General features: G+C 44.1%; 1 protein-coding gene across 3 annotated transcripts in view; it reads left to right on the top strand.

Annotated features, from left to right (window-relative positions):
• Positions 1-5,481: 5,481 nt before the first annotated feature.
• The window catches only part of kcnc1b (potassium voltage-gated channel, Shaw-related subfamily, member 1b), a 49,904-nt gene continuing 33,066 nt past the window's right edge, over positions 5,482-22,319 (top strand). Inside the window, exon 1 of one of the 3 annotated variants that reach the window (XR_006761511.1) lies at positions 5,482-7,428. Coding sequence is in view for 2 of the 3 variants with exons in the window: in XM_014170312.2 (XP_014025787.1) it covers positions 6,847-7,428 (582 nt within the window). In the remaining variant the exon portion in view is untranslated. The remainder of the gene's footprint in view (positions 7,429-22,319) is intronic. The other 2 variants (XM_014170312.2, XM_014170311.2) reach the window with 2 other exon arrangements.

Genomic DNA, 22,319 nt, shown 5'->3' on the forward strand with positions numbered 1-22,319 from the left:
CGTACGCACTACCCTCTGTAGCGCCTTGAGGTCGGATGCCAAGCAGTTTCCATACCAGGCAGTGACGCAACTAGTCAAGATACTGTCAATAGTGCAGCTGTAGAACCTTTTTGAGGATCTGAGGACCTATGGCCAAATATTTTCAGCCTCTTGAGGGGGAAGAGGCATTGTTGTGCCTTCTTTATGACTGTGTTGGTGTGTTTTGGACCACAATTGATCCTTAGTGATGTGGACACCAAGAAACTTGAAGCTCTCGACTCGCTCCACTTCAGCCCAGTTGAGTGCTCGGCTCTCCATTCCCTATAGTCCACGATCATCTCCTTTGTCTTGATCATGTTGAGGGAGAGGTTGTTGTCCTGGCACCACACGGCCACACGGTCTCTCCTCCCTATAGGCTGTCTCATGGTCGTCGGTGATCAAGCCAACCACTGTCTTGTTGTCGGCAAATTTAATGATGGTGTTGGAGTCATGCGCAGCCACGCAGTCGTGGGTGAACAGAGAATACAGGAGGGGACAAAGTACGCACCTGTGAGGGGCCCCGGTGTTGAGGATCAGCATGGGAGATGTGTTCTTGCATACCCTTACCACCTGGGGGCGGCCCATCAGAAAGTCCAGAACCCAGTTGCAGAGGGAGGTGTTCAATCCCATCACTATAGCCTGAGTACGATGGATGGTTAACCTCACTATAGCCCGAGTACCATGGATGGTTAACCTCACTATAGCCCGAGTACCATGGATGGTTAACCTCACTATAGCCCGAGTACCATGGATGGTTAACCTCACTATAGCCCGAGTACCATGGATGGTTAACCTCACTATAGCCCGAGTACCATGGATGGTTAACCTCACTATAGCCCGAGTACCATGGATGGTTTAACTCACTATAGCCCGAGTACCATGTGTCACTTAAGAACCTGATGGGCATAGAAATACCATATTGTTGGCATCCCAAATGGCACCCTATTCCCTATATAGTGCACTACTCTTGACCAGGGCTGGCACTCTACTCTTGACCAGGGCTGGCAACCTATTCCCTATATAGTGCACTACTCTCCAAAGCCCATAAGGTTCTGGTTAACAGTAGTGCACATTGGGCCCGATTCAGACTTAGGAAATGTACGCCTTTCCTATGCACTTCTCAGTAGTTGGTATTGAGACTTATCTTATGCAGGTGTGTAAATGGCTTTGCAGGTGTGGTTCCTTTGTGCGCACTGAATACATTTAATTAAACCGCTAAAAACCCAGGCCCACCATCAGAACGGAAACAAAATCAGCCTGGCCCACCATCAGAACGGAAACAAAATCAGCCTGGCCCACCATGTATGGACACATTTTCCTGTTTAATGGTTCATCGGAGGCGTAGCAGGATTTCTTCCAAGTGTTCAGGTTAGTGTCCCACTCCTTGAAAGCGGCAGCTCTAGCCTTTAGCTCAGTGCGGATGTTGCCTATAATCCATGGCTTCTGGTTGAGATATTTACGTATCTCAACGTATTACCCGATGCTGCCGTTCTGTTCTGCCACTGCATAGAAAAACCAGCTAGAATATTACCCATGACCTTGTTCAGCCAAGTTTCCGAGAAACACAGGATGTTACAGTTCTTCAGGTCCCGTTGACAGGATAGTCTCGAACGGAACTCGTCCAATGTTTTGTACATTTGCCAATAGTAGAGCGGGTAGAGGCAGTTAATTTACTGGCCGCCATAGTTTCATCATGGTACCCGCACTTTGACCTCTATATCGCCGTCTTTCTCTCTTCCGAATGTCTGGAATTAGGGCTTGGCCCCGGGGGTGAGCAGTATGATTGAAGTAAAAATCTTCCAAATCAAGGATTAATTGGTTGACCTCTAGTCTCAACATCAACAGTGAACAGGTGACCCCTGGGATGCTGGCCTTCTGGGCAGAGTTGCAAAGAAAAAAGTAATATCTCTGTCCAGTGTCTGTGTTCTTTTGCCCATCTTTAATCTTTTATTTTTATAGAAGGCCAGCATCCCGGGGGTCACCTCTTCACTGTTGATGTTGGGATTAGAGGTCGACCGATTAATCGGAATGGCCAATTAATTAGAGCCGATTTCAAGTTTTCATAACTATCGGTAATCTGCATTTTTGGACACCGATTATGGCCGATTACATTGCACTCCACGAGGAGACTGCGTGGCAGGCTGACTACCTGTTATGCGAGTGCAGCAAGGAGCCAAGGTAAGGTTCTAGCTAGCATTAAACTTATCTTATAAAAAACAATCAATCTTAACATAATCACTAGTTAACTACACATGGTTGATGATATTACTAGTTTATCTAGCTTGTCCTGCGTTGCATATAATCGATGCAGTGCCTGTTAATTTATCATTGAATCACAGCCTACTTTGCCAAACGGGTGATTTAACAAGCGCATTCGCGAAAAAATCACTGTCGTTGCACCAATGTGTAACTAACCATAAACATCAATACCTTTCTTAAAATCAATACACAAGTATATATTTTTTTACCTGGATATTTAGTTAATATTGCCTACTAACATTAATTTCTTTTAACTAGGGGAATTGTGTCACTTCTCTTGCGTTTATTGCTCGCAGAGTCAGGGTAGTTTGGGCCGCCTGGCTCGTTGCGAACTAATTTGCCAGAATTTTACATAATTATGACATAACATTGAAGGTTGTGCTATGTAACAGCGATATTTAGACTTATGGATGCCACCCGTTAGATAAAATACGGAACGGTTCCGTATTTCACTGAAAGAATAAACATTTTGTTTTCGAAATGATAGTTTCCAGATTTGACCATATTAATGACCTAAGGCTCGTATTTCTGTGTGTTATTATAATTAAGTCTATGATTTGATAGAGCAGTCTGACTGAGCGGTGGTAGGCAGCAGCAGGCTCGTAAGCATTCATTCAAACAGCACTTTCCTGCATTTGACAGCAGCTCTTCGCTGTGCTTCAAGCATTGTGCTGTTTATGACTTCAAGCCTATCAACTCCCGGGATTAGGCTGGCAATGCTAAAGTACCTATTAGAACATCCAATAGTCAAAGGTATATGAAATACAAATGGTACAAAGAAATAGTCCTATAACTACAACCTAAAACTTCTTACTTGGGAATATTGAAGAGTCATGTTAAAAGGAACCACCAGCTTTCATATGTTCTGAGCAAGGAACTTAAACGTTAGCTTTTTTACATGGCACATATTGCACTTTTACTTTCTTTTCCAACACTTTGTTTTTGCATTATTTAAACCAAATTGAACATGTTTCATTATTTATTTGAGACAAAATGGATTTTATTGATGTATTATATTAAGTTAAAATAAGTGTTTATTCAGTATTGTTGCAATTGTCATTATTACAATATATATATAAAAATCGGCCGATTAATCAGTATTGGCTTTTTTGGTCCTCCAATTATCGGTTATCGGCGTTGAAAAATCATAATCGGTCGACCTCTATTTGAGACTGGTGTTTTGCGGGTACTATTTAATGAAGCTGCCAGTTGTGGACTTGTGAGGCGTCTGTTTCTCAAACTAGACACTCTAATGTACTTGTCCTCTTGCTCAGTTGTGCACCGGGGCCTACCACTCCTCTTTCTATTCTGGTTAGAGACAGTTTGCGCTGTTCTGTGAATGGAGTAGTACACAGCGTTGGACGAGATCTTCAGTTTCTTGGCAATCTCTCGAATTGGAATAGCCTTAATTTCTCAGAACAAGAATAGACTGCATTTCAGAAGAAAGTTCTTTGTTTCTGGGCATTTTGAGCCTGTAATAGAACCCACAAATGCTGATGATCCAGATACTCAACTAGTCTAAAGAAGGCCAGTTTTATTGCTTCTTTAATCAGGACAACAGTTTTCAGCTGTGCTAACATAATTGCAAAAGGGTTTTCTAATGATCAATTAGCCTTTTAAAATTCTAAACTTGGATTAGCTAACACAACGTGCCATTGGAACACAGGAGTGATGGTTGCTGATAATGGGCCTCTGTACGCCTATGTAGATATTCCATTAAAAATCTGCCGTTTCCAGCTACAATAGTCATTTACAACATTAACAATGTCTACATTGTATTTCTGATCAATTTGATGTTAATGGACAAAAAAAGTGCTTTTCTTTCAAAAACAAGAACATTTCTAAGTGACCCCAAACTTTGGAATGGTAGTGTATACGTTACAAATTCCAATTTGTTGTGGCTAACATTAGCTAGGCTTAGGGGTTACGGTTAGGGTTAAGGTTAGGGTTAAGGTTAGGGGAAGGGTTAGCTAGCATGCTAAGTAGTTGCAAAGTATCTGAAAAGTAGTAAGTAGTTGTTAAGTAGCTAAAATTGTCCATGATGAGATTCAAACAAGCAACTTTTGGGTTGCTACACATTCGAGTTCGCCTCACCTAGTCCAATGTCATAGTAATACTGAGGAGGCACTGAGACGACTGAGGTAGCCTCATGTTGGTCCCATGTTTCATGAGTTTAATATAAAATCGACTTCACTGGGCAATGCGTTTTGCTGATGTCAACGTTGTGAACAGAGTGCCCCATTGTGGCAGCGGGGATTATGGTATGGGGCAGGCATAAACTTCAGACAATGAACACAATTGCATTTTATCGATGGCAATTTGAACCCAAAGATTCACGTGACGAGATCCTGAGGCCCGTTGTTGTGCCATTCATCCGCCCGCCATCACCTCATGTTTCAGCATGATAATGCACGGCCCCATGTCGCAAGGGTCTGTACACAATTCCTGGAGGCTGAAAAGGTCCCAGGTCTTCCATGGCCTGCATACTCACCATACAGGTCACCCATTGAGTATGTTTGGGATACTCTGGATCGATGTGTACGACAGTGTGTTCCAGTTCCCGCTAATATCCAGCAACTTCACACAGTCATTGAAGAGGAGTGGGACCAACATTCCACAGGCCACAATCAACATCCTGATCAACTCTATGTGAAGGAGATGTGTCACGATGCATGAGGCAAATGGTGGTCACACCAGATATTGACTGGTTTTCTGATCCAACGCCCCTACCTCTTTTTTTTTTTTTTTTACGTATCTGTGACCAACAGATGCATATCTGTATTCCCAGTAATGTGAAATCCATAGATTAGGACCTAATGAATGTATATCAATTGACTGATTTTCTTATATGAACTGTAACTCAGTACAATCTTTGAAATGGTTGCATATTGCGTTTGCATTGTTGTTCAGTGTTCACGGGTAATATCACTCTCTGTTGGCAATGGGCATAATGACATCATAACGATTTTATTATAGCCTACCACCATATGGCGGAGAGAGGGAATTGAAATCAGAGGCCGTTGTGGCCTCTGTTCATACAAAATCACATTGTATAAAAAGGGAACACATTTCCATAAATTTTTTGTTTTTATTCTATTTTTTTGGAGCGGGATATTTTCGTTAAGCCCTATGAAATGCATCCCCTGTACGAAATGTGCTTTATAAATAAAGTTTGATTTGATTCATATGCATACATGTATTTACTTGTTTGATGTAGAATGGCTGGGGCGTTTAGCCTAATGATGTAAAGGTCATATCCAACAAGCCTTCAAAATAAAACCTATTGACTATGTCAGACTGTCGGTTTGGACAATGGTCCAAAAATACTTAAGGCTACTGTAACAAATAAAGAACTTAAGGATGGGAAAGGGGTGGGGCTGCCTCTCTGGCAAACAAATCAGTGAACGCATGAACTCCATGACTGACAGTTAATTTCATAACAAAACAATGCTCCGTGTCATTTGAGACAAGGTGCAACTAGGGAGGGAGGGAACCAGCTGTCAACAATGATTATTGTTAGCTTATTTTTTCGGTGTTTTTTTTTGTAAGGGACATTTCGTGAGTCTCTAGCCTGACAGTCCTACTCCCTCTTCTTCCTCCTCCTCTTCTTCCTCCACGGTGTTTCCAGAACCAACGCTGTTCCGAGTTCGTGACCATTCTAACGAGAATCCTTACCCACCGCGAGCACACAAATAAAGAAAACCTAGGACGTGCGCGTGCCTTCCGTCGTTTTTCTTCATGAGACTTCACACCGGTGAACACAGTTGACTGCTCGCCCTCCTGCAGGCTCTAAGCACGAGGGAATCACAGGCATCGGTCCGTCAAATGCATACATGGAAACAACAATTACCGGCTGAAGAAAAACACAGTCACGCACAGACACCTGCGTGAGAATAGAAGGCGCGGCGCCTGATCCTTACAGCTTGTCGGGTTCGTTCAACGGAAAACTGGATATTTCTGTGTCTTTTTGGGGAGGGGGTAAGCGACAGTAGATACATGAGAGGAAGGGTAGCAGTCTGAATAGCACGGAGGGTGTCTCGGAGATGTCATAAACAGGTTCTACCAGAACCACGACAACAGCAGGAGAGTCATTGTGTTGGATTTGGATAAAAAGGAAGAGAAAAAAAAAAACTATTATTATATCATCTTTATCTCTCGGAATTATACCACTACGAGGTGACGTCCATTGTTTATGGGAAGCCATTGACAACAATCATTTTGCAATGATATGTTTTCCCTCCAGTAGGTCTGGTTGGTGATTGATTTCCATGACAGGTTGGAGAACCATTGGAGCATCTGGTATCATCAGCGGGCATATGTGCTAAATTAGGTCTCTACGTGTATTATTTGAGGGTCTGTAGCCTGTAATAGCAGCAGCAGATTTCTTTTGTGCATTGTTCTATTTCCTATAGCATCCTACTCTCTCCCCCCCTCCCCTGGTAATCCCGGGTGTGCATGTGTTGCACTTGCGAGCGTTCTCCCCTCCTTCCCTCCTGTTGAGGCGTGCGGTACTCATAGAGTTGTGGTTGTGATGCCGGGAACTTACTGGAGACATGCCTAAGGGACGCAATGGGCTTGAGCGACGAGAAGGATCGCATTGTGATAAACGTGGGAGGTATCAAACATCAGACATATCGCGGTACCCTGCGTACCCTGCCCGGCACCCGTTTATCCTGGCTCGCCGAACCCGACGCGCCTAGCCACTTCGACTGGGATGACAAACATGAGGAATTCTTTTTCGACCGCCACCCGGGTGTTTTCGCCCATATCCTTAATTATTACCGGACAGGTAAACTGCACTGCCCTGCCGATGTCTGCGGACCCCTGTATGAGGAGGAACTGGCCTTCTGGGGCATCGACGAGACGGACGTGGAGCCGTGCTGTTGGATGACCTATAGCCAGCATCGGGAGGCGGAAGAGGCACTTGATAGTTTCGGCGGGGGGGCCCTGCTCGACTTGACTGGTAACGATGATCCAGACCCGGAGATTGCAGCCGACCAGGGGGACGGGGTTGGTGATGAGGCTGATGAGATGACAAGGAGGCTGGCACAGGGGGATTCTCCAGATGCCAAGGCAGGGGGGGTTTGGGGCCGCTGGCAGAAACGCATGTGGGCTCTGTTTGAAGACCCTTACTCCTCTAAATACGCAAGGGTGAGTAGGAAAGAGATTTCTCTAATGTCCATACCTAACCATTTCTATACACGTATATGTTCCTTCTCCAGTTGATGTTAAGCACAATGATGGATATGTTTTTAATTATGAATAAATGAGAGATTGAGATGGAGATTGATAGTGTTTCCAGCCATGTAATGTGGAGAGGGTCTGTGTGAGAGTGACCTTGAGACAGTAGGCTAGTCCACTCCCCAGGGACTCCTCAGGGAGCTCCACAGCAGGAGTCCGTTTTAACAGTGAGGTAGGCAGGAAGAAATATTGACCAATGAATCCTCTGATTTGACAGATGGCATTTAGAACCATGCCAATAACCACTAGTCTAAATTAACCTCCTAGATGACAGCAAACAAAGGAAGCTGTCTGCATCCTATCATGACTCCCATATCCCTTTCACACTACTGAGCTGAGCCAAGCCAAGCTAAGCTGTACTGCATTGGCCTAGTTAAGCATCCACAATGGTTCCTGGAACAGTGCCGTAAAGGACAATGTGAAAAATAAAATATCAAAGACGGCACAGTTGGCCTATGGTTCAGATTGGAACAATAGTGTAAAAAAGAACTACAGGTCTTTGTACCCAGAACCTCTTGGACATGAGACCCCCATGGTGTGTTGATTTAAATGATGCCCGTAAGCAAACAGAGAAAAGCATTTGTCTGATTTTCAATACCGTTATGAGTCCAGCAGGTCTTTGGGCTGAGACCTCCTGGACTATTCTGGTGCCAGATCTGTCTGTGCTGTCTTGCTAAGTGTGACAATGGCCATAGAAATATGCAAGACAGCGCCAACCAGCAGGCTACTCCTGGACATGAGAATAGAATACCTGAGTGGGATGTTGGCAGTTAGTTTGGTTAGAATACCTGGAATGTTTAGTGTTCTATGTACCGGTACGAGAGTGGGTCGGAATTCCACCCATTGCTATTCTAACACACTCTCTCCTGTCTCCTCATACCTTTCCTGTCAGTCTTTCTCTGTCCTAGCTAATAACGATACAAACAACTAAAAAACAAATAAATAAAGGAGTTCAACTGCCTCATTCCTAAAAATGTAGAAAAAGAATACCTGGGAGATTGACAGGTAGGAATACCTGGTAGATTGACAGGTAGGAATACCTTGGAGATTGACAGGTAGGAATACCTTGGAGATTGACAGGTAGGAATACCTGGGAGATTGACAGGTAGGAATACCTTGGAGATTGACAGGTAGGAATACCTGGGAGATTGACAGGTAGGAATACCTGGGAGATTGACAGGTAGGAATACCTTGGAGATTGACAGGTAGGAATACCTGGGAGATTGACAGGTAGGAATACCTGGGAGATTGACAGGTAGGAATACCTGGGAGATTGACAGGTAGGAATACCTTGGAGATTGACAGGTAGGAATACCTTGGAGATTGACAGGTAGGAATACCTGGGAGATTGACAGGTAGGAATACCTGGGAGATTGACAGGTGAGGAATACCTGGGAGATTGACAGGTTGAGGAATACCTTGGGAGATTGACAGGTTGAGGAATACCTGGGAGATTGACAGGTTTGAGGAATACCTGGGAGATTGACAGGTAGGAATACCTGGGAGATTGACAGGTAGGAATACCTTGGAGATTGACAGGTAGGAATACCTTGGAGATTGACAGGTAGGAATACCTTGGAGATTGACAGGTAGGAATACCTTGGGAGTTTGACAGGTAGGAAAACCTTGGGAGATTGATGGTTTGAGAATACCTGGGAGATTGATGGTTTGAGAATACCTGGGAGATTGATGGTTTGAGAATACCTGGGAGATTGATGGTTTGAGAATACCTGGGAGATTGATGGTTTGAGAATACCTGGGAGATTGACGGTTTGAGAATACCTGGGACGCTGGTGGTGAGAGAATACCTGGGACGCTGGTGGTGAGAGAATACCTGGGACGCTGGTGGTGAGAGAATACCTGGGACGCTGGTGGTGAGAGAATACCTGGGAGGTTGACGGTTTGAGAATACCTGGGACGCTGGCGGTGAGAGAATACCTGGGACGCTGGCGGTGAGAGAATACCTGGGACGCTGGCGGTGAGAGAATACCTGGGACGCTGGCGGTTTGAGAATACCTGGGAGGTTGACGGTTTGAGGATACCTGGGATATTGTCAGTAGGGTTTGGGTCAGTTCTGAATTGAGTTGTGAATTGCTCTTTAATTCCAATGAAATTATAGAATTTTAATTGGAATTTTAATTGGCCACACCCCACGGGAATCAGAATTTGAATAGAATTTGAGTTAAAGGAAGTAGAATTTGATTCAATGAAATTCAAATAGCTTATTTATTCATCACATCACCATAGTAATGTTTATTTTGATATCATGTACACGATACCAATACCATGTAGCATAAGGTTAAAATATTTCATTTTTAAATCTTATTCTCTTAAAACAATTTTAAATAATTAAAGTGGTCTGGAAAAATTCCAAGATCATATTGTGGGTTGTCTACAATAATTAATAATTCCCTTAATGTTTTTAAATATCAGAATACGTTTCCCAGAATGCATTAGATCAAATACTGCAGTATGAAAGGGAATCTAACATCTCATGACAAATAAAAATACTGTGTGACATCTTTGAGTTATTATCAAACTAATATTTGAAATGGTATGTGTATTTGTTGCATTAATAAGTGGCGTATCTTTTTGATAAAATATTTGTCAAATGAATGAGACTTTCATGTTTAAGTTGAATTGGTTTGAATTAAATTCTAATTCTTTCAATTAAAATTCAATTAAAATTCTGCTTCCATTGTTTGAATTGAGTTAAATTCTGAATTGACCTCATCCCAGGTTGGCAATATGAGAATAATTGGGATGTTGACAGTTAGTTTGGTTTGAATACCTGGCTGGGTGGATGTTCAAATCAAATGTTATTGGTCACATACACATATTTAGCAGATGTTATTGCAGCTATAGTGAAATGCTTGTGTTCCTAGCTCCAACAGTGCAGTAGTATCTAACAATTCACAACAATACACACAAATCTAAAAGTAAAAGAATGGGATTAAGAAATATATAAATATTAGGACGAGCAATGTCGGAGTGGTGTTGACTAAAATACAGTAGAATAGAATACAGTATATACATATGAGATGAGTAAAGCACTATGTAAACATTATTAAAGTGACTAGTGTTCCATTATTACAGTGACCAATGATTCAATGTCTATGTACATAGAGCAGCAGCTTCTAAGGTGCAGGGTTGAGTAACCGGGTGGAAGCCGGCTAGTGTTTGGCTACTTAACAGTCTGATGGCCTTGAGATAGAAGCTGTTTTTCAGTCTCTCGGTCCCAGCTTTGATGCACCTGTACTGACCTCGCCTTCTGGATGATAGCGGGGTGAACAGGCAGTGGCTCGGGTGGTTGTTGTCATTGATGATCTTTCTGGCCTTCCTGTGACATCGGGTGCTGTAGGTGTCCTGGAGGGAAGGCAATGTGCCCCTGGCAGTGGCGTATTTATGTATAGGTGACATGGGCAGCCGCCCGGAGTGGCACATTGCCGGGGGCGGCACAGGGTACCCGCACAATTTTTTTTTTGGAATGGTGACATTTACGCGATAGGTTTTCTATCGCTCATTTGCACGTCAAGTCAATGATATCATGTCACCGTGTGGGACTGTGGGTCAATTAACCTTGTCGGAGCGGGTGCCCTGATTCTAGTTTGTGATCAAGACAAGCTACTGTCTCCCACTCAGAAGTACGAGATGGGGAGGGGGTATGTTGACCTCAGGTCTCCCCACTGGAAGCCCGAGGTAGGGGAGGCGGGGGTAGGTTGACCTCAGGTCTCGCCACTGGAAGGCCGAGGTAGGGGAACGGGGGTAGGTTGACCTCAGGTCTCCCCACTGGAAGGCCGAGGTAGGGAGAGCGGGGGTAGGTTGACCTCAGGTCTCCCCACTGGAAGGCCGAGGTAGGGGGAGCGGGGGTAGGTTGACCTCAGGTCTCCCCACTGGAAGGCCGAGGTAGGGGAGGCGGGGGAATCTATCTAATAGCGCATATCTAACTTTGTACAGTACTAATGCAATTAGTAAAATCAGTCACACTATGAAATGCTACCAAATAAACCACAATTCATTCATAATACTGTGAATATATAGTTTCACAGACATATTGTTGCATTTTCTTCTGGTTTGTGTGAAATGGTTAAGAATAATATAAAACCAGTCTGCACACCACCAAGGTGAATTGGTTTAGTCTTGACCCTTGGTTGACAGTGTTGGGGGATGGGTAATGTATTGATGCTCGAGTGCCTAATCAACACACATTTGTTTCTATTTGTCTTTGTTACTACTTTTTGATATTTATTAGTCTTATTTTTGTATATATTTGTTCTATTTATATAGTTTTAAATGTTATGGTTATTTATTTGTGTTTTTCCAAATGTCTGAAGGGGGGGGTTCGCCCAGGGAGCCATACAAGCTAGAACCGCCACCGGCCCCTGGTGATGCGTTGGGCAGACCGTATCACCCTCTGGAGAGCCTTGCGGTGTGAGGGTCTTAGGGGCCAAGCAGAATTTCTTCAGCCTCCTGAGGTTGACGAGGCGCTGTTGCTCCTTCTTCGCCACACTATCTGTGTGGGTGGACCATTTCAGATTGTCAGTGATGTGTACGCCAAGGAACTTGAAGCTTTTCAACCTCTCCATTGATGTGGATAGGGGTGTGCTCCCTCTGCTGTTTTTACGATCAGCTCTTTCGTTTTGTTGACATTGAGGGAGAGGTTATTTTCCTGGCACCACTCCGCCAGGTCACTCACCTCCCTATAGGCTGTCTCGTCATTGTTGGTAATCAGGCCTACTACTGTTGTGTCGTCTGCGAACTTGATTGAGTTGGAGGCGTGCGTGGCCACGCATTCATGGGTGAACAGGGAGTACAGGAGGGGGCTGAGCATGCACCCTTGTGGGGCCCCTGTGTTGAGGATCAGCGTAGTGGAGGTGTTGTTTCCTACCTTCACCACCTGGGGGGCGGCCCGTCAGGAAGTCCAGGACCCAGTTGCACAGGGCGGGGTTCAGACCCAGGGCCTCAAGCTTAATGATGAGCTTGGAGGGTACTATGATGTTGAATGCTGAGCTATAGTCAATGAACAGCATTCTTATATAGGTATTCCACTTGTCCAGATGGGATGGGGCAGTGTGCAGTGCCATGGCGATTGCATCGTCTTTGGATCTACTGGGGCAAATGTATGCAAAATTTGACGTGGGTCCACCAGCAGCAAGTAGCCTACCTAAAGGCAGCTTTTTAGACTGACACAGAACACAGGTTGGAGTGGTGACGGTCTTGGACCTGTTTTTACGGGCAGGCTTCCTTTTGACCTGGCCATGTTCCAATGCCACTTGATGGCAATGATAATAAAAAAATCAAAATGTTTCACCTCGTGTTGCTCCTGCAGCTGTGTAACATGGTGATTGGTGTAATTACAGGATTAGGTGAGCCGGGCACACGGCCAATCAACATGCAGTTCACACTCTGATGTAATCACCCGCTATATAAGAACGAGCTTATTATAGGTCCATATACACAACCCAGTTCTGGTCAGAAATACAGTGGATTATTAAGTGAGTAGCAGTTCATATTGCAATTGTTGGAGTTGTTAATTGATTGGTCATGTCTTACTGGTTGTTGTTGTGTGGTAGAAATGGTTGGAGTTGTTAATTGATTGGTCATGTCTTACTGGTTGTTGTTGTGTGGTAGAAATGGTTGGAGTTGTTAATTGATTGGTCATGTCTTACTGGTTGTTGTTGTGTGACAGACAGGGGAGATGAGTTGATGAGTGGTGATTATTAAACACAGTGAGAGGAGCCTACATCACCCACACAATAACTATGCAGTTTAAAAATATTTCAGTGTGAAAGCCAATACATATATATTTTAAATGATAGGTTCAGTGTAATGTGTTTGTTTTACAGGGTCAGTCATAGTAGTACAGCTCCCCTGGAGCAAATTAGGGTTAAGTGCCTTAAGTGCTCAAGGGCACGTGGACTGACAGAGGGAGCCCCCCCAACACTGATTTTTAACCGTCAGCTCAGGGATTTGAACCAGAGACCTTTCGGTTACTGACCCAACACTCAAACCGCCCGTACCGATTTCAGTGTGAGCAAGACAAATCCTCAGTAGAGGTAAAGTTTGACAGAACACGGCATGTGGTTAATTAGATCAATGTCTGTTAATTACAGACTGTAGTATTCACATCGCAGTGGAACAGGCCCCTACCACTCATTCAGCAGACACTGTTATCCAGAGCAACTAGGGTGAAGTGCCTTGCTCAATGGCATATCAACAGATTTGTTTTCTGTCACCTAGGTGGCTCAGGGATTTGAACCAGTGACCTTTCCATTACTGGCACAAACACTCTTAACCACTAGGCTACCTGCCTCCTACCACTGTAGTCCCTTTGTCTGCCCTGTCACTCCTAGAGACATTATCAGCTTGGAATTAGCCAACCAGAACAAGACCATAGAAATGTAATCTAGTCATTATCTAATAATTCTATTTCTATAGGCAAAACCTGAATGTTCAGCGAATGGCCTGGCAAATGCTGCTAATGTAGAGCGCTGCCGTATAGCTGTGACTCCCCAGGGGAATCAACAGGGATTAGCCAACCTTAGCAAACCAGGGCCAAACAAGCGTCAGTGATCATCCCTATAGGCCAGAATCATGTTCATTTTATGTCCTGGCAAAGACTGCTAATGTAGGCACTGCCTTATGAGCTGAAATCAAACCCTAATCACTCTTTGGCCTGTCACTCCCAGCTAATGTAAGGGGCTGCCTAATGCCTGTCACTCCCAGCTAATGTAAGGGGCTGCCTCATGCCTGTCACTCCCAGCTAATGTAAGGGGCTGCCTAATGCCTGTCACTCCCAGCTAATGTAAGGGGCTGCCTAATGCCTGTCACTCCCAGCTAATGTAAGGGGCTGCCTCATGCCTGTCACTCCCAGCTAATGTAAGGGGCTGCCTTATGCCTGTCACTCCTAGAAACATCAACTGGGATTAGCTAGACCGGGTAGTGTTCATTAGGGCATTAACGTTTTAAAATGGACAAGTCCCAGGTAGGTCCCTTCCCCTGTTTCAGTCTGTTTGTTTACAAATACAGGTGTGCCAAACTTGTAGTGTCAAATTTGCAAAGATTTTTTTGTTAAACTTTTTTTTAATTATCGGGTATTGTGTGTAGATTGATGAGGGAAAAAAACACAATTTAATACATTTTAGAATAAGGCTAAAACGTAACAAAATTTTGAAAAAGTCAAGGGGTCTGAATACATTTTAAAGGCACTGTATGTTGTAGAGGTCGACCGATTATGATTTTTCAATGCCAATACCGATTATTGGAGGGCCAAACAAGCCGATACCGATTAATCGGCCGATTAATTAAAAAATTGTTTATATATATATTTTAATTTTTTATTTTCTTTTTTTATGACAATTACAACAATACTGAATGAACACTTATTTTAACTTAATACATCAATAAAATCAATTTGCCTCAAATAAATAATGAAACATGTTCAATTTGGTTTAAATAATGCAAAACAAAGTGTTGGAGAAAGAAGTAAAAGTGCAATATGTGCCATGTAAGAAAGCTAATGTTTAAGTGCCTTGCTCAGAACATGGGAACATATGAAAGCTAGTGGTTCCTTTTAACATGAGTCTTCAATATTCCCAAGTAAGAAGTTTTAGGTTGTAGTTATTATATTATTATAGGAATTATAGGACTATTTCTCTCTATACGATTTGTATTTCATATACCTTTGACTATTGGATGTTCTTATAGGCACTTTAGTATTGCCAGTGTAACAGTATAGCTTCCGTCCCTCTCCTCGCTCCTACCTGGGCTCGAACCAGGAACACATCGACAACAGCCACCCTCGAAGCAGCGTTACCCATGCAGAGGAAGGGAAAAAACTACTCCAAGTCTCAGAACGAGTGACGTTTGAAACGCTAGTAGCGTGCACCCGGCTAACTAGCTAGCCATTTCACATCGGTTACACCAGCCTAATCTTGGGAGTTGATAGGCTTGAAGGGGTGGGTATAATTTGTGGAATGTTCCAACAGGAATCTGTTCCAAAAAACGTAAAGCAAAAGGTTGCCAACCAACAACGCATACAAAGTAGCAACGCATACAAACCTAGCTAACTAGCTGCCGAATAGGCATCAACTCACCACGTAGCTTATTCTTAATGTTTGTCCATAGGCAAACAAACATGTGAGGACTGACATTTTTCGGAATAAACGTGATGAGTGAAAAACGCAATGAAATAGACCACTCCCAACCCGGTATCTTATTCTTCCGCTATAGAACTTTGTATGCGTTGTTTTTTGGAAACCTTGTTATTTCCGAAGTTTTTGGAATAGATTCCTGTTGGAACGTTCCACAAATTATACCCACCCAGGTTGAAGTCATAAACCGTGCAATACTTGAAGCACAGCGAAGGGCTGTTTGAATGAATGCTTACAAGCCTGCTGCTGCCTACCACCGCTCAGTCAGACTGCTCTATCAAATCATAGACTTAATTATAATATAATAAACACACAGAAATATGAGCCTTGGGTCATTAATATGGTTGAATCTGGAAACTATCATCTCAAAAACAAACGTTTTTTTTTCTTTCAGTGACATACGGAACCGTTCCGTATTTTATCTAACGGGTGACTAAGTCTAAATATTCCTGTTAGGCATTGATGTTTATGGTTAGGTACATTGGTGCAACGACAGTACTTTTTTCGCAAATGCGCTTGTTAAATCATCACCCGTTTGTCGAAGTAGGCTGTGATTCAATGAAAATTAACAGGCACCGCATCGATCATATGCAACGCAGGACACGTTAGATAAACTAGTAATATCATCAACCATGTGTAGTTAACTAGTGATTATGTTAAGATTGATAGTTTTTTATAAGTCTAATACTAGCTAGCAACTTACCTTTGCTTCTTGCTGCCCTCGCGTTACAGGTAGTCAGCCTGTTAATCCTTGTGGAGTGCAATGTAAGGCAGCTGGTTAGAGCGTTGGAATGGTAACCGAAGGTTGCAAAAACGAATCCCCCTGAACAAGGCAGTTAACCCCCGTTTCTAGGCCGTCATTGTAAATAAGAATGTGTTTTTAATCTGACTTGCCTAGTTAAAGGTGTAAAAAAAAAGAAATCGGCAAATCGGTGGCCAAAAATACCGATTACCGATTGTTATGAAAACTTGAAATCGGCCCTAATTAATCGGCCATTCCGATTAATCGGTTGACCTCTAGTATGTTGCCTACGAGCTGATAAACTCAACTATATGGCAGAAGGGTCAGAGTTGAGCCTCTGTGGCAGGGAATCAGGAGGACATCGCTGGGAATGAGGGCTGTATTCCAAGTCTAACCCTATTCCTTATATATAAAAAATCTAATGTTATTAGTCAAATGCACCGAGTACAACAAGTGTAGATCTGGCTGATTTGTTTCTGTTCTGATGGTGGGCCAGGCTGATTTTGTTTTTGTTCTGATGGTGGGCCAGGCTGATTTTGTTTCTGTTCTGATGGTGGGCCAGGCTGATTTTGTTTTTGTTCTGATGGTGGGCCAGGCTGATTTTGTTTCCGTTCTGATGGTGGGCCAGGCTGATTTGTTTCTGTTCTGATGGTGGGCCAGGCTGATTTTGTTTTTGTTCTGATGGTGGGCCAGGCTGATTTTGTTTCCGTTCTGATGGTGGGCCAGGCTGATTTGTTTCTGTTCTGATGGTGGGCCAGGCTGATTTTGTTTCCGTTCTGATGGTGGGCCAGGCTGATTTGTTTCTGTTCTGATGGTGGGCCAGGCTGATTTTGTTTCTGTTCTGATGGTGGGCCAGGCTGATTTTGTTTCTGTTCTGATGGTGGGCCAGGCTGATTTGTTTCTGTTCTGATGGTGGGCCAGGCTGATTTTGTTTCTGTTCTGATGGTGGGCCAGGCTGATTTTGTTTCTGTTCTGATGGTGGACCAGGCTGATTTTGTTTCTGTTCTGATGGTGGGCCAGGCTGATTTTGTTTCTGTTCTGATGGTGGGCCAGGCTGATTTTGTTTCTGTTCTGATGGTGGACCAGGCTGATTTTGTTTCTGTTCTGATGGTGGGCCAGGCTGATTTTGTTTCTGTTCTGATGGTGGGCCAGGCTGATTTTGTTTCTGTTCTGATGGTGGGCCAGGCTGATTTTGTTTCTGTTCTGATGGTGGGCCAGGCTGATTTGTTTCTGTTCTGATGGTGGGCCAGGCTGATTTGTAACGTGAACCCTGAATGACTGTTTGTGATGGAATCAGGCAGAATGGATTGGATGGAAGACTGTCTAACTAGGGGGGCGTCCCAAATAGCAGCCTGTTCCCTATATAGTGCACTGCTTTTGACCAGGACCCATAGGGTGTCATTTCGGACACAGCTAGTCCTACCGCTCAGTTCCATCTGGTCCATCATGAGAATATTACAGAAGACACAGAAGCTGTAGAGAGAGAGAGAGTGTGTGTGTGTGTGTGTGTGTGTGTGTGTGTGTGTGGTTGATGATGATGAATGGTTGATGATGGGTTTTCCTGGTTTAATGGATGCAATGCTGCTTCCTTACCCCATACGCATAGAAATATAATGACTGGAACTGACAAACCCAATCAGACCAAGGCAATATGACTGGAACACTGTGTGACTCACAAATACCACCCTATTCCCTACATAGGTGCCCGATTCCGACCCGAGTTAAGCGCGCATAAATGGTATGTAAATTCCCTTATTTTTTTATGCACTTTTCTCTCTACGCGTTTTGTGATCTTGAATTTAAGCATGAGAAGAGCATGAGAACCTGCTTTTCATTTGGGGGTGGAGATCAAATACATGAAGGTGCAGGAGGAGGTGTGTCTACAGATACACCGTATTCTGATCTTGATCTCATTCCCTCATAATTCCACCACCTTTACGCGCGATTGAACCAATGAATAAGGTCGAGCGAACGAACTTGCCGGGTTCCAAGTGGAAAAAGCATATAATTTATTTTAATTTGACAAGAGCTATTGATAAGAGCTAGGTAAATGGATGCTATCTGGAATGGATGCTATTTGGAATGGATGCTATTTGGAATGGATGCTATCTGGAATGGATGCTATCTGGAATGGATGCTATCTGGAATGGATGCTATCTGGAATGGATGCTATCTGGATGCTATCTGGAATGGATGCTATCTGGAATGGATGCTATCTGGAATGGATGCTATCTGGAATGGATGCTATCTGGATGCTATCTGGAATGGATGCTATCTGGATGCTATCTGGAATGGATGCTATCTGGATGCTATCTGGAATGGATGCTATCTGGATGCTATCTGGAATGGATGCTATCTGGATGCTATCTGGAATGGATGCTATCTGGATGCTATCTGGAATGGATGCTATCTGGATGCTATCTGGAATGGATGCTATTTGGAATGGATGCTATCTGGATGCTATTTGGAATGGATGCTATCTGGATGCTATCTGGATGCTATTTGGAATGGATGCTATCTGGATGCTATGTGGAATGGATGCTATTTGGAATGGATGCTGTCTGGATGCTATTTGGAATGGATGCTATCTGGATGCTATTTGGAATGGATGCTATCTGGATGCTATCTGGAATGGATGCTATCTGGATGCTATTTGGAATGGATGCTATCTGGAATGGATGCTATCTGGATGCTATCTGGAATGGATGCTATCTGGATGCTATTTGGAATGGATGCTATCTGGATGCTATTTGGAATGGATGCTATCTGGATGCTATTTGGAATGGATGCTATCTGGATGCTATTTGGAATGGATGCTATCTGGAATGGATGCTATCTGGATGCTATTTGGAATGGATGCTATCTGGAATGGATGCTATCTGGATGCTATTTGGAATGGATGCTATCTGGAATGGATGCTATCTGGATGCTATCTGGAATGGATGCTTTCTGCCAAGTTGATGTATGCGCTTTGGAATGTTGTAATTATATGCTTGGGCATTACTGTGTTTTTTTATTTTACAATTTGTATCATTTTAAATATTAGCCATCGTCAGTAATACCCACAGTCATTTATTTACTATAAGTGTTAGTTTTCTTTAATTTGTAGCCTACATTTAGCATCATTCCGTTGACCTTTCTTTTCCTCTGTCACGTCTGTGTAGTTGTTCCTGACGGTGGCTAGCGTTAGTGGATAATATCAGGCTAACGTTGTGCGATTCATTTAGGACGTTATGGGTACCAGGTTTGGGTTCAGTTTCTATCTGAAATATTTCAAAGACTTTGAGTCTTTTCTTTAGCCTGTCTGGGGTGCCAGGTGGGAGGGGTTTGAGTCTTTAGCCTGTCTGGTGTGCCAGGTGGGAGGGGTTTGAGTCTTTAGCCTGTCTGGGGTGCCAGGTGGGAGGGGTTTGAGTCTTTAGCCTGTCTGGTGTGCCAGGTGGGAGGGGTTTGAGTCTTTAGCCTGTCTGGGGTGCCAGGTGGGAGGGGTTTGAGTCTTTAGCCTGTCTGGTGTGCCAGGTGGGAGGGGTTTGAGTCTTTAGCCTGTCTGGTGTGCCAGGTGGGAGGGGTTTGAGTCTTTAGCCTGTCTGGGGTGCCAGGTGGGAGGGGTTTGAGTCTTTAGCCTGTCTGGGGTGCCAGGTGGGAGGGGTTTGAGTCTTTAGCCTGTCTGGGGTGCCAGGTGGGAGGGGTTTGAGTCTTTAGCCTGTCTGGGGTGCCAGGTGGGAGGGGTTTGAGTCTTTAGCCTGTCTGGGGTGCCTTTCTGTCAATGACATCTACCCTGATGATCTGAATGGCGTCAGAGGGGATGGCTGCCATCTTTACGGGCTCCTAACCAACTGTGCTATTTTTATTTTTTTCTCGCATTGTTTGTAACTTATTTTGTATATAATGTTGCTGCTACCATCTCTTATGACCGAAAAGAGCTTCTGGACATCAGAACAGCGATTACTCACCTCGAACTGGATGAAGATTTTTTTCTTTAATGAGTCCGATGTGAAGGATATACTGCTCTGCGGAGACCAGGCCCAAATCCTTGTCATTTGCTTGAAGAAAAGGCGGAGATACAGAGGGAAAAGGTTGGGGTGCCTTATTAGGATTCGTAGGCGAGTGTGTAAATCGCCATTACCATTGGTTCTATTGGCCAATCACTGGACAACAAACTCGATGTTCTACAGTCGAGACTATCCTACCAACGGGACATTAAAAACTGTAATATCTTATGTTTCATGAGTTGTGGCTGAACAACGACACGGGTAATATAGAGCTGGCTGGGTTTTCCATGCATCGGCATGACATGTCTGGTAAGACGAGGGGCGGGGGTGTGTGTCTATTTGTCAATAACAGCTGGTGTGCGATGTCTATTAAAGAAGTCTCGAGGTATTGCTCGCCTGAGGTAGAGTACCTCATGATAAGCTGTAGACCACACTATCTACCAAGAGAGTTCTCATCTGTATTATTCGTAGCCGTCTATTTACCACCACAAACCGATACTGGCACTAAGACCGCACTCAACGAGCTGTATAAGACCATAAGCAAACAAGAAAATGCTCATCCAGAAGCGGCGCTCCTAGTGGCTGTCGACTTCAATGCAGGAAAACTTAAATCCGTTTGACCTAATTTCTATTAGCATGTCACATGTGCAACCAGAGGGAAAAAAACTCTAGACCACCTTTACTCCACACACAGAGATGCATACAAATCTCTCCCTCCATTTGGCAAATCTGAGCATAATTCTATCCTCCTGATTCCAGCTTACAAGCAAAACCTAAAGCAGGAAGTACCAGTCCCCACAGTGACTGTACGTACATACCCCAACCAGAAGCCATGGATTACAGGCAACATCCGCACTGAGCTAAAGGGTAGAGCTGCTGCTTTCAAGGTGCGGGACTCTAACCTGGAAGCTTATAAGAAATCCTGCTATGCCCTCCGACGAACCATCAAACAGGCAAAGCATCAACACAGGACTAAGATTGAATCGTACTACACCGGCTCCGACGCTCGCGGATGTGGCAAGGCTTGCAAACTATTAGAATACAAAAGAAAGCACAGCCGCGAGCTGCCCAGTGACACTAGCCTACCAGACAAGCTAAATTACTTCTATGCTCACTTTGAGGCAACTAACACTGAAGCATTCATGAGAGCATCAGCTGTTCCGGATGACTGCATGTTCACGCTCTCCGTAGCCGATGAGAGTAAGACCTTTAAACAGGTCAGCATACAGACAGATTACCAGGACGTGTACTCCGAGCATGCGCTGACCAGCTGGCAAGTGTCTTCACTGACATTTTCAACCTGTCCCTGACTGAGTCTGTAATACCAACATGTTTCAAGCAGACCACCATAGTCCCTGTGCCCAGAACACTAAGGTAACCTGCCTAAATGACTACCAACCCGTAGCACTCATGTCTGTAGCCATGAAGTGCTTTGAAAGGCTGGTAATGGCTCACATCAACACCATTATCCCAGAAACCCTAGATCCATTCCAATTTGCATACCACTCCAACAGATCCACAGATGACGCAATCTCAATCACACTCCACACTGCCCTTTCCCATTTGGACAAAAGGAACCTATGTGAGAATGCTGTTCATTGACTACAGCTCAGCGTTCAACACCATAGTACCCTCAAAGCTCATCACTAAGCTAAGGACCCTGGGACTAAACACCTCCCTCTGTAAATGGATCCTGGACTTCCTGACGGGCCGCCCCCCAGGTGGTAATGGTAGGCAACAACACGTCTGCCACGCTGATCCTCAATACAGGGGCCCCTCAGGGGTGCGTGCTTAGTCCCCTCCTGTACTCCCTGTTCACCAACGACTGCATGGCCAAGCACGACTCCAACACCATCATTAAGTTTGCTGACAACACAACAGTGGTAGGCCTGACCACTGACAACTGATCATGAGACA

This window comes from Salmo salar, chromosome ssa23, assembly GCF_905237065.1.
Source record: "Salmo salar chromosome ssa23, Ssal_v3.1, whole genome shotgun sequence".
Lineage (NCBI taxonomy): Eukaryota > Metazoa > Chordata > Actinopteri > Salmoniformes > Salmonidae > Salmo > Salmo salar.